This window comes from Debaryomyces fabryi (genome assembly GCF_001447935.2).
Source record: "Debaryomyces fabryi strain CBS 789 chromosome Unknown contig00047, whole genome shotgun sequence".
Classification (NCBI taxonomy): Eukaryota; Fungi; Ascomycota; class Pichiomycetes; order Serinales; family Debaryomycetaceae; genus Debaryomyces; species Debaryomyces fabryi.
Genome location: NW_015385473.1, coordinates 56,930 through 68,914, shown reverse-complemented (window position 1 = coordinate 68,914; position 11,985 = coordinate 56,930). Strand labels below are relative to the sequence as shown.

Genomic DNA, 11,985 nt, shown 5'->3' with positions numbered 1-11,985 from the left:
TAAGCAATTGAAAGGTACATTGAAGCCAACCACCAGAGCAATTTCTTGTTTGAAAGGGTTAGAAGTTACCCCAGACGGTTGTAAATTGTTATCAACTTACATCACTGAAAACTTAGGAATTGAGTGTGGTGCTTTATCTGGTGCTAACTTAGCTCCTGAAGTTGCCAGATGCAAGTGGTCTGAAACCACAGTTGCGTACAACATTCCAACGGACTATAAAGGTGCAGGTAAAGATATCGACAGAGTAGTTTTGAAAGAAGCATTCCACAGACCATACTTCCATGTTAATGTCATTGAGGATGTTGCAGGTGTTTCCGTTGCCGGTGCCTTGAAAAACATTGTTGCCATTGCTGTCGGATTTGTAGAAGGATTAGGCTGGGGTGATAATGCTAAATCAGCTATTATGAGAGTTGGTTTAATCGAAACCATCAAGTTCTCGAATATGTTCTTCCCAGATTCAAAGCCAACTACTTTCACTCACGAATCCGCTGGTGTTGCCGATTTAATCACTACATGCTCTGGTGGTAGAAATGTTAAGGTTGGTAGACATATGTCTAAAACGGGAGAGTCTGCCCAAGAAGCGGAAAAGAAATTATTGAATGGTCAATCTTCTCAAGGTATTATCACTGCGAAGGAAGTCCACGAATTATTATGTAATGTTGGTAAGACTGATCAATTCCCATTATTTGAAGCTACTTATCAAATTATCTACGGTGATGAATCTATTCACAACTTGCCAAACTTATTAGAAGACCATTCATTATTCAAATAGATCAGCAAAGTCAAACCTTTTCATGTACATTAGATACCATTCATTTTGCGCTTTTCTTTTGGTTGGAGAGCCAATAGCATGACAAATTCTGTCGTTATTTATTTATCATATAGAAAATATACAAAATATTTTACAAAATATCATTTATTTTCATTGTTACTATAATACATACGAATTATACAATTTTAATAACCTACTCGACATCTGCTTTTACCCTCTTAGTTCCTCCATTTTCTTCATCGTGATTTCTCTTCTTATCATGCTTGGATCTATATTTAATTAAAAACTTTTCCATGAACATCTTCGAGTATTCTTTAATTTTTTTTAATTTTGCATTATCTAACTCTTTAGGAGGTTTAGTATCTGAATGCTTTTTCATTTCTTTAGCTACCAACGTTTTTACTAACTCCTTCGCACATCCTTTGATATTATCCCTACCAATCTCTGCTTCATATTTTTTAAGGAAGTTAGGAACATGTTTAGCAAAAGTTTTAGTCCATTGCGTTTCAATTGGTACTGGTGGCGCTGGAGGTATAGATGACTTAGATTTTTTGAGCTTCTTACGTTTAAGGGCTTGTCTTTCTTTTTCTTTCTCAAGTTTCTCTAGTTTTGTCTTCTCTTCGAGCGATTTTTTCTCCTCTAGCTCCTTCTGGGATTGAAGAATCAATTCCTGCAAAAGTCTTTCTTTTTGTTGAATTTCTCTGAATTGTTCCTCCTTTTCTTTTTTCAACCTTTCTTCTTCTCTCCTTGCAAGTTCCTCCTCATTGTAATTCCTTCCATTGCTTCCCAGAATTGGTCTTTTCGCTGGCTCATTGTAAAGAATAGGTTTTGGGCCCTTCGGGCCCTTTGGAACTTCCTTAGTTGGCCTTTCCCATTTAGAAAGTCCTAGCTCAGCATGATAATAATAATTGGTTTGAGTATTAGGGTCAAATGCAGTTTGCCAACCATCTGGTAATGTCTCGTCAGTTTCCACATGCTGCGGTTCAGAGGATTTTCCTCTATCTGGTGATCTAGATCTAGATCTTGATCTTGCATTTCTACCGTACAATGCAGGCGAGTTGGACCCTTTATCGTTTCCAACATTCTTGGGAATTCTATACGCCATTTGTAACTTGCCCCATTCAGCAAGTAGATCTGATGACAACTTTTTCAAGTTGTCGTCATTACTATTAGCATTTATATCTTTAACAACGTCCTCAATCTGGGAAGATGAAATTTTATTACGAGTCACTTTCGGCCATTTAGCTAAGATAATTAAAATCTTACTTATAAGTTCATTATCTTCATCCTTGAATGCTTTGATGGTTTGTGATAAAGTCTTATAACCATGAACTCTTATAATAGAAGAGTTTATATTATCATCGTTTGTCAAATATATCCTCTGTATTAATTTTTGAGTTATATTTAAATCCTGGACTCTCATCAAAGCACCCATTACCTTCGAAACATCACCCTCAGTTAAGGCCGAAACCTCTATTGATTTAACGAATGCTTCGTTAATAATTGATTCATCGCTCTGTTGTTTGGACCTAAGATGCTTATTTTCCTTCAACCATTGTCTTTCCTGTTTATGAGTAACACCTAATGCCTCAGAAATTCCATCCGGTAATAATAACGCAGCATCAGTTTGAGTTTTTCCACCCATCCACTTAATACAATTTGGTTCACCACAATAGCATGGTTGAGATTGTGCACCATATCTATCAACATTATAATCGAAGGTTATTTCTTCTCCTTTTTGAATATTTCTCTTGGAAAATATACCCATTCTCAACTTATCACCAACAACCCATTTATCAACATATGCATTTGGGTTACATGAATGGTTACAAAACCGAGCTAATGAACCTTTCATAGTTGCATCAATAAATGAATCTTTTTTTAACATCATAAAATAAAAATGCTTCAACTTCATAGTATCATAATCAACCATTCTTTTCCTGAAGCTTTCTTCGTCAATCACCTCACCTATATATTCGTAGATGAAGCTTGATTCTGAAATATTTTCGTTGGCCCTCAAACCGTATCCTTTTAATTCCGTCTGAATTACGGTTACATTAGCATATTGTTTTTTCTGAAATCTTTGATTTTGACAGTCATTTCCACAAGTACAGAATTTATTACTACATTCGACTGAAGTCACCCTATTGATACAATCTGAATCTTCGCCACACGCCATATTTTGCTGTGTCTCTGAATTCCAATTTTCATAACAATCACAGGTCATATGTTCATGTTGTCCGGAGGACCCAATGATCTTAGAAGAGTATGTACATTCTTGAAGTTCACTAAATGTACCTCTAGCCTCATCCGTCTTGTCTTCAGATTCTAAAAATAGTTGAGGAGTATGCTGCTTGGTTTTGACTTCCAATTCTTCCATATCTGACATATTGGACAATATTTTCCTCTATGAATAAAAAACCGTCCCCAATTATTTATTTTGATTATCTTGTAAATACAATACCAAGGAATGTAGATTTTGTATTGTTATTGAGGAAGCCCTTATTAAGAAAACAATTACGAATCTATTGAGATTATATCGATTAAATATATACTTCAATAATACATCCATTGAATGCTTGAAATTTTATCAAGTTACTTACTCGTATGAAAATGAACAAATTACACAAAACCAGTGGCATACCCTCCCTCTAGAAACCTAAACAGTCTATCAAACTAGCTTAATATATTGCTCATTAACATAGTCAATTTCTCATTAAAATCCTTGCTCATAGTTTCACTCTTCTGAATATTAGAACAAGATTGAAATAACTTATTAATTTCGTCTAGAGTATTCTCTACTGCGTGAATGACTTCCTTATCACCCAAGTTTCTTGTTGGGCTAAAGATTTTCTTAATGATAGTCTTATAGCTCGCTGTGTTATTACTTGTTGTAGAGCTCCGTCTATTCTCATTTTGATCAGTATTGTTGTTTCTGATACCTTTTGTAAGAGCACTTTGGAGGGATGGTTTTAGTGGTTCTTGGAGCGAGCCTAAAGGAGTTCCACAATTACTAGACGCTTGGCTATTAGGGCTGGTTTCGGGTCCCCCGCTACTAGCTTCTCCTACATTCATTTCGATCATTTTGATTTCCCTCGCTCTTAAACTTATAAATACCGACCGTGAAGTTACATTTTCAAACTGGCAATTATTTTGATAGAACAATAAATCATTCTTCATCGATGTCATCACCTGCGACTCTAATTTCGGGTTTATTGGGCACGACTGAAGAATAAATTCAGGACGAAATTCTTCTGCAAAAGCAACATTTGGAAATAAAGGTCTGTGTTTAATAAGCGGTGCAGTATCGTTTACTCTACTTGATGTTATTGTGCTTTCATCCTCATAATAGCTATCAGATTCATCTCCACTTTTTTCCATTAAGGTATTGATATTTAAAGTTTTGTCAATAGAACCGCCAAGTGAAACATTAGCTTTCATAATTACCGAGCATTTAGTTTTGATAACACCTTTGTTAAAGTCGTTGATATTCTTTATTTTGCAGGAGTCATGCAAGGAAGATGTATATATGCTTGTGTTGGATCTCTTAATCCCCAGGTGTAACTGCTTTCCTTCTTCTTGAATTATTCCAATACTATTTCTTTTGTTATTGCTGTGATTATTATATAAATCAAACATTGATTGTGCTCTAGACATTTTGGTCGAACTTGAAGAATTATGTGGAATATTACCAATATTTGAATTATTATGATATAACAGGTTATCGTCCATCTCAACAACTGGTGAAGGAGTTCTTAAGGAATGGACGGAATTTCTTTTCGATAGATTACCCAAAGAAGGAGGAAGAAACTCATGGTTTTCTGTATTAAATCCAATCAGGTTATTAGTCTGGTTATTAGATGGGTTTACATTTGGATTTGTATGTTGGGTATTAGAAAATGAATTTTTCCATTTCTCCATGAAGCTTCCTCCTAATTTTGATAATGAATAGTTTGATGCGGAAGATGACAAAGATGAAGTTAAGGATGACGATAAGTAAGCCATAGATGATGATTTTGAAAGGGAAGATCTAGCTGGAGTTTTTTGAGCAATAGGAATAACGCTGGTGCCTACTTCGACTCGGGATTTGAATGGTGTGGTAGTAGTACTAGCTGAAGACTTATGAGGTATTTCCCAACCTTTTACTAATGTGGTATGAGTTGGCGAATTATCAGAAGAACTATATGAACTAGCCGTTGAAGATTTGATCGGTATTGGTATAGTAGGCACAGGTTTTGATCCTCCCAATGCGTTAATATGGTTCATATCACCTGTAGAACTGAATGGTTTCTGTTGTACTGAGGAAGGTATATCAAGAGAATCATTGCTAAAGGCATCTTCATTTATGAATTCCTCACTCTTACTTTCAGGTATTTTATCAATTGAATGTTCAACCCGCTTATTATCATTTGAACTCTCAGGCGTATATGAGTTTTCGTCTTCATAATCATCCAATATTGAAAGCATTTCGTTATCAGGGATTAATCCATTTATGATAAAAATCAATTTTTTAGCTACCACAGGGTTCCCAGTCATAACTATCACTCTCGTTATTTCCCGTGTATTACTCCCGTCATTACAATTACTAAATGGTTTCGTGGTCAACAGCTTTCTTAAGGGAATTAATAAAGCCAATAAACTGGCTAAAAATGTCTTGGTGATTGTTGTATCTGTGTTTGGAGAAAGAATGAAATTATTGATGCTTGGGGAACTTTGGATTGACACTGGATTAGAAGCATTAGCAGTATTATTATATTGGAACTGAGAATTGTTATTAAAACTACTATGCAATTGATGGGTATTGTCATTATTCATGGATCTTCCATCTTTAAATTGTAACCAATTTAACACTTCTGAAATCCAGTTAAAAAGCATAGGATTTACTCTTGAAGAGCCGTTCATCGAAGACCTCATTAATGAATTAGAATTAATTAATTTTGGAACATTAGTATTGTAGTGAATTAGCTTAATTAATTTTATTAGCTGGTTATTCAAGTCTAGTTCATTCTGCAAAAGATAACTTGGAAATTGGATTCTCTTGTTTACAATGTAAGGGCAATAGATATGAGAATGGTTTGGAGAATTATTCTGCAAGCTTAAGCTTGAAAGACTTAAATCATTCATACTATTATTCAATGTTAATATCAATTTTTTAATGATTAACTTTTGTAATACTATAAGGTAATGCGATATTTCATCCCAATTATTAAAAATAACATCATTTAGATGATCATTCACAGATTCAAGTGGTATAATTAAGCCAATAGAAAATCGACTGTTAATTCCGTTGGTTGATTTATTTGCTGAGCCAGAATCCGTACTAGTAGATCTGGAATGGGCTATATTGAAGGCATAATTTTTAATCGATGTTTCCTTGATAGGAAGCGCGGGACGTGGTTTCCATTGTGCTTCAAAATTGTCATTGAGACCTAGTATCTCGTTGTTATCTGATATCAGAAAAAGCCTTGTAATTAGAATAGACTGATTTGATCCATAAGTCAGATTATTCAATGTTGGTAAAATATGGATTTTAGTTGTACTATATGTTTCATTTGAGGGTAATCCACATCCAAACATGTAATCATTTAATTCACTAGCGTTATGATATATCTTTGATGTCAAAATGTTCTTGCTATTTACATTATTAGAACTGCTATTTCTTGATACTGAGGGAGGTCTCGCTATGTGACCTGGATTATCGTTATTCTGAGCTGCTGAATCGTATAATACCTGCTTTGATCTTAGATTTCCTCCGTCCTGTGATATTATTATTCGAAAAAACTTATTATTCAATTGATACGGTTTTAACTGTAGAACATCGGACGTTCCATATAAAATCTCCCTTGAGTATGAATCTTCAAAAGTATTTACATTTTGATAAGAGTTCGTATTCGGGTTGGTGATGGGACCATTCTTGGGTTGGTGATTTGCACCATAACTATTAGCATAAGAATTATTAGCCCCGGTTTGGCCTGTATAATTGACATTCCCGTTTGAGTTATGGTGATTAGGTCCCGGTTGATTCTGTTTAAATAATCGCCCTAACATCTTACCTTATATCTTTAAATTGATTTCCGATAGCGGTAAGATTAGTAATAATGGCCAAGTATCTTTATATGTTACGCCGTCCTATAAGGAAGCTTTCTTAAATGTTGGATTCATAAATAGGATTATAATACTAAAAATAATCGAAAGATAAAATCTGAATCAAAAAAATGGGTAACTTGCTCTGTTCAGTGGAATTATGGCAAATCTAAGAAGCCCAATTTTTATATGTATGAATGAAGTTTTATTGTAGCAAAATACACTAAAGGTTGAATAAACGATCTCAAATGCAAATAATGATTACTATCCTTCTATAGTATAAAATATTTGATGATCAACTTTTGTTATTAAGCCTTTGGGAAATAATTTGTGTAATTTACAACAAAATAATTTAAAATCAGTGTTACGGTTCCGCATTCCTAAATTGACGATTTTGTACAATGAGTTTAATGGATCTAGAATAAAACAAAATTTCATTACTTTTACTAAAAAAATATTTATTTATATAACTCTTTTAAGCTGTCTTCTAATATATTAATTAAGACGTCAGCATGTTTGTTTTCGAAAACTAACGTAGGTCTCAATCTAACGGTGACTTCACCGCACCCACCAATATTAACACCTTTGGAACGGCATGACAATAATAATTTGTTTCTTTCTTCTGGGTTTGCACAATCCCAAGCAATAAAAGTACCCATGTTTTTGCCTCTCAAGTTCTTGACTCTGTCTGGGTACTTAGAGAAAACTGTTTCCAAGCTCTTGTATAAGTAGTCTCCGACTTGTGCTGTTTTCTTCACAAGGTTGTTCTTGGAGATTTCTTGATAGATACTTCTGGCAATCAATGCTTTCGATGGATCACCACACCAGGTGTTGAACTGTCTGAAAGGTTTATTAGGCTGTAATTCGGGGTCACTAAAGTAGAAGCCTGCAGCCTGAAACTTCTTCGAAAAGGAAACCATTTCAGGAGGTTCAGATAAATTCCAATGTTCATGAGCCCAAAACTTGCCTGATGCTCCTACTCCGGTTTGGACTTCATCAACAATCATTAATATTTCGTGCTTCTTAGTCAAATCTCTTAATCCTTGGAAGAAGAATCGAGTTGCATGTACATCACCTCCTTCGGATTGGACTGGTTCGACCACGATGGCGGCAATCTTATGAGGTGGGTGTTCTTTGATAATATCTTCTAGAATCGCAAGACAACGTTCTTCTTCTGCATGGTTTTCGTTGGCAAATTCTTCCAATGGGTACTTCAATTGAGGGAAGGGTGCTTTTGGCCATGGGAACGCTGGAATATCCAACTTATGAATAGCCTTTGATCTAGTAGTGGATAAAGAACCAAAGAGTCTTCCATGGAAGCCCTTATCAAAAGATAAAATCACCTTTTCTGACGCACCAGGTGCTTTGTTTTCCATAACAGAAGCCAATTCTTCACTCGTGAAGTCCATTGATCCCCTGTGCTTTGCTTCTTGGTACATAAATGCAGCCTTGTAAGCAGTCTCATTGGCACATGATCCTGAAAGAGCTGTCCATACCTTATTCATACCCGGAGGAGCTGCTGCTAATATCCCTTCATTCAATATCTTTCCATAGTCAATTGAAGGGAAACAAGCCAAAGCTGGTCTGTTTACAAGTGAATTGATCATTGCCTCCAGCTTGGCAGTTTCTATCAATGCTGGATTATTGTATCCTAACGGGATCGACGATATTTGACAATAAACATCGAGCAACTTATTACCGTCCGCATCTGCAATGTAATTTCCGATTGAATTATAATAGTCTGCAACGAAGTTTGATGCTCTATTATCGAACACCTTTCCCAACTCTTTGTTTAATTTGATTCCACTGGGTCCAGGGATTTTCTCAGTATTCAATTCTGGTCTTGATGGCTCATCTGGAAAATATGCCCCGCATACTGAAGAATTGGAACGTTTAATGGTTGCTAATGCTCTACCAGCACGGTTTCTTGAATATAAACGTGAAACTCTAAGCATTTCTACTGATAAAAGGCCTGTTTTGTAGTTATACCTCGATAATACTTGTTAATTCCTAAATTTTCAGTAAATAAAGTAGATTGTCTAACTAATTTATAGTTACAGTTATGACCCCATATCCAAAATCTTTGAGGATCTCGATTCCCGGTGGGACGCAAAAAATCGCAGCCATCGTTTTTCGCCTACTCGATTCGTTTATACCTCCAACCCATTAGATAATCATACACTTGTTGTGCGGATGTGGTATACCGGTCTAAATGTCTTATAGTATCACCTAATTGAAACTTTTAATAGTACGAAAAGTTGACTCTTTCGAAGCCTATTTTTAGAAAATTACTATATAGCAATTCTTGATTCTCGAGAATTATCCAAAATGCAAAGCTTGGTATTGCAAGTGAGATAGGATTATGTATCTCGGGGTATTGCAGTTCCATCTAACTCATTATATTGGCTATCATATCAATCTAAAATCGGAATCTCTGAGTAAAATTTCACTACAGCCTCTCTTATCTGAACGTGACCGCGCTGAAATTGATTGGAATTAAAACAGCGAGTGGTCTTATTATATGCATTAGAAGAATAAGAAGATTGTCTAAACTAAGTTATTATACTGAGATAGAGACCACGTTAGTAGAAATGGCACATAATCAAGAAGTTAATAATTTGAAAAAGATTTTTAATAAATTAAGTGGGCAACCTAACTCGTACTCTCGCAAATCGTCGTATACATTTGGAAAGACTTTAGGGGCTGGATCGTTCGGTATTGTAAGGTATGCGAGGAACAACGAAACAAACGAAGAAGTGGCTGTAAAGATTATTTTGAAGAAAGCTTTAAAAGGCAAAGTGGAAACGATCACTGATGAACTCAACTTGTTGCAGGAATTACTGCATCCCAATATAGTTGGATTTAGAGATTGGTTTGAATCGAAGGATAAGTTTTATATTGTAACTCAATTGGCTACCGGGGGAGAGTTATTCGATCGTATTATCGAGAAGGGTAGATTTACAGAGTTCGATGCATCATTGGTTATCGTTGCGATGTTAGAGGCAATCAAGTATTTGCATAATAAGAACATTGTCCACAGAGACTTGAAGCCAGAGAACATATTGTACTTAACACCGGCGGATAATTCGAACGTCGTATTGGCTGATTTTGGTATTGCTAAGAGATTAGAGAGTCCTGACGAGAAGCTAACCTCTTCCGCCGGTTCTTTTGGGTATGCTGCCCCTGAAGTCATTTTGGGTACTGGACATGGGAAACCCTGTGACATCTGGTCTTTAGGTGTAATTACATACACATTATTATGTGGATATTCGCCATTCCGATCAGAAAATGTTAATGATTTTATTGAGGAAGTCAAGCATAATAATGCAGTTATATTCCATGCTGATTATTGGAAGGATGTCTCTAAAGATGCCCGTCGTTTCATCATTAAAGCTTTACAGTTTAATCCAGATAACAGGCCTGATGCGGAAACATTATTAAATGACAAATGGTTGGTATCCATAGCATCTGAACATAAGGAATTAGATTTGTTACCTAACTTGAAGGAAAACTTCAACGCAAAGCAAAAGTTTAAGCAAGCTATTGAAATGGTCAAGTTGAATAACAAGATCAAGAAGTTGAAGGAGTTACAAGGTGATGATGATGATGATCCAAATGAAATTGATTTATTTGGAGAAGAAGGTGCAGTAATCTCAAGTGATGTTTCGTCAAAAAAAAGTGGCTATAGCGCTGAATCTGAAGGACCTTTAGGTTCATGGAAAGCTTTAAGCAATGCTCTAGGGTCTATAGATAGTCGAAACTCGACTTCTTCTACGTCGTCCACTAGTGCGCCTAACAAAAAATCAGATTTAACTAGCGATGCATTCGTACAATTGGTACATGCAGCCACCAAGAACAAAGAAAGAGTAACCAATTTCAAAGACGGTGAAGACTTATCCGCCAATTAATTGAGCATATATATCTAATACATAAGTTATTATTTGAAAATTTTTTAGGAGATTAGCGATCGCTCTATGGTTTAAGAATAGTCAAACCGCATAGAAGTTCCGTTCTCAACTGTCTGTAAAGGAGCGTTTGAAAATGATTAAAGCACGATATGTAATGCGTCATATTTATATGCAATTCTGAGGACTCAACATCCCTCCACGTGGTATTGCATGATGGAAGCTTGTTGAAAGCTTCCAAGGAACTCCATAAAAAAGGAAAGTTAAATCATCTCTATTTAGTTAAGTCATCTGTCACCATGGAGATTATGGCTTATCCAAGTATACTTTTCAAATGCCTTCAATATGTACATGGAATCAGTTTACAACCGAATTGTTATCTCCTCATCTACCGTAATGTCTTGAAAACAACGTGTAACAGCACCTGAGTAATTGGTATTATCGTCATCCCTTTCGCATCAATTTATCACTCAACGTGCATCTAATGTATTGTAGTAGTCATCATCTACTTTGGACTAGTTTTTATTATCCTTAGCCTTCTGGTGAGCCTTGGGAAAATAATTAAGCCTAATTCCAAATATAATAATACCTAATAATCTAAAGTAGCTCAACGTATATGATGACAATACTAGTTTTTTCTGGTCCCTAAATCCGACGGTGAGGAGCATAATTAGCCACAATTTAACCGATTAGGGAATTACATTAATTGTAATTAATAACAATAATAATTCATTTTAGGTTCGGTTCAACAACTCCTCTATCTTAATTACATAGCCGTAGTCCACCATGTCGATTTATTGAACCGATCCTTCTAGAACAGTGGTGCACTAACTGCAAATCGGGTTAGTGTAGTTCATATAAGCATATTTATGCAATTTTAACGGCTAGACCCCATAGGATAACTTGTAGTCATACTCGAAATAATAGGGGTTGAAATTTTACCATACTACAAAAATTAAATTCCTTCTAGGGTCATAATTTAGTAGCATTTAAACTTACTACTCCTTGGGTTGACTACATCTAAAAAACAGCATGACCGTGGACAAATAACATAATCAATTGGCTTAATCCAGGAAACCGTTACGTATAAATTAAAGTTAAAAAATAACTTTTTGAGTTCTCCATCGCATTGTAATGGAAAGTGTACGGGGAGGAGAGAACATGATAGGAGGAGCGATGAGTACGAAACAACGCGCATATTGTTAGCGACAAACTACATTCGCT

General features: G+C 35.5%; 5 protein-coding genes across 5 annotated transcripts; 2 read left to right on the top strand and 3 right to left on the bottom strand.

Moving 5' to 3' along the window:
• Positions 1-25: 25 nt before the first annotated feature.
• Positions 26-772, top strand: AC631_02607 (uncharacterized protein; the record flags this gene model as incomplete). The annotated part of the gene is made up of 1 exon (XM_015611437.1): positions 26-772. A coding segment is annotated over one exon (747 nt), but the record flags the coding sequence as incomplete, so codon positions are not given.
• A 193-nt stretch (positions 773-965) lies between these two features.
• Positions 966-3,161, bottom strand: SET2 (histone methyltransferase; the record flags this gene model as incomplete). The annotated part of the gene is made up of 1 exon (XM_015611436.1): positions 966-3,161. One exon carries the CDS (start codon positions 3,159-3,161, stop codon positions 966-968), a length of 2,196 nt encoding a protein of 731 aa, XP_015467768.1.
• A 287-nt stretch (positions 3,162-3,448) lies between these two features.
• AC631_02605 (uncharacterized protein) lies at positions 3,449-6,820 on the bottom strand (the record flags this gene model as incomplete). The annotated part of the gene is made up of 1 exon (XM_015611435.1): positions 3,449-6,820. The coding sequence occupies one exon, from the start codon at positions 6,818-6,820 to the stop codon at positions 3,449-3,451; it is 3,372 nt and encodes a 1,123-aa protein (XP_015467767.1).
• A 494-nt stretch (positions 6,821-7,314) lies between these two features.
• Positions 7,315-8,811, bottom strand: UGA11 (Uga11p; the record flags this gene model as incomplete). The annotated part of the gene is made up of 1 exon (XM_015611434.1): positions 7,315-8,811. One exon carries the CDS (start codon positions 8,809-8,811, stop codon positions 7,315-7,317), a length of 1,497 nt encoding a protein of 498 aa, XP_015467766.1.
• A 636-nt stretch (positions 8,812-9,447) lies between these two features.
• Positions 9,448-10,764, top strand: AC631_02603 (serine/threonine-protein kinase; the record flags this gene model as incomplete). The annotated part of the gene is made up of 1 exon (XM_015611433.1): positions 9,448-10,764. The coding sequence occupies one exon, from the start codon at positions 9,448-9,450 to the stop codon at positions 10,762-10,764; it is 1,317 nt and encodes a 438-aa protein (XP_015467765.1).
• Between the last annotated feature and the right edge of the window lie 1,221 nt (positions 10,765-11,985).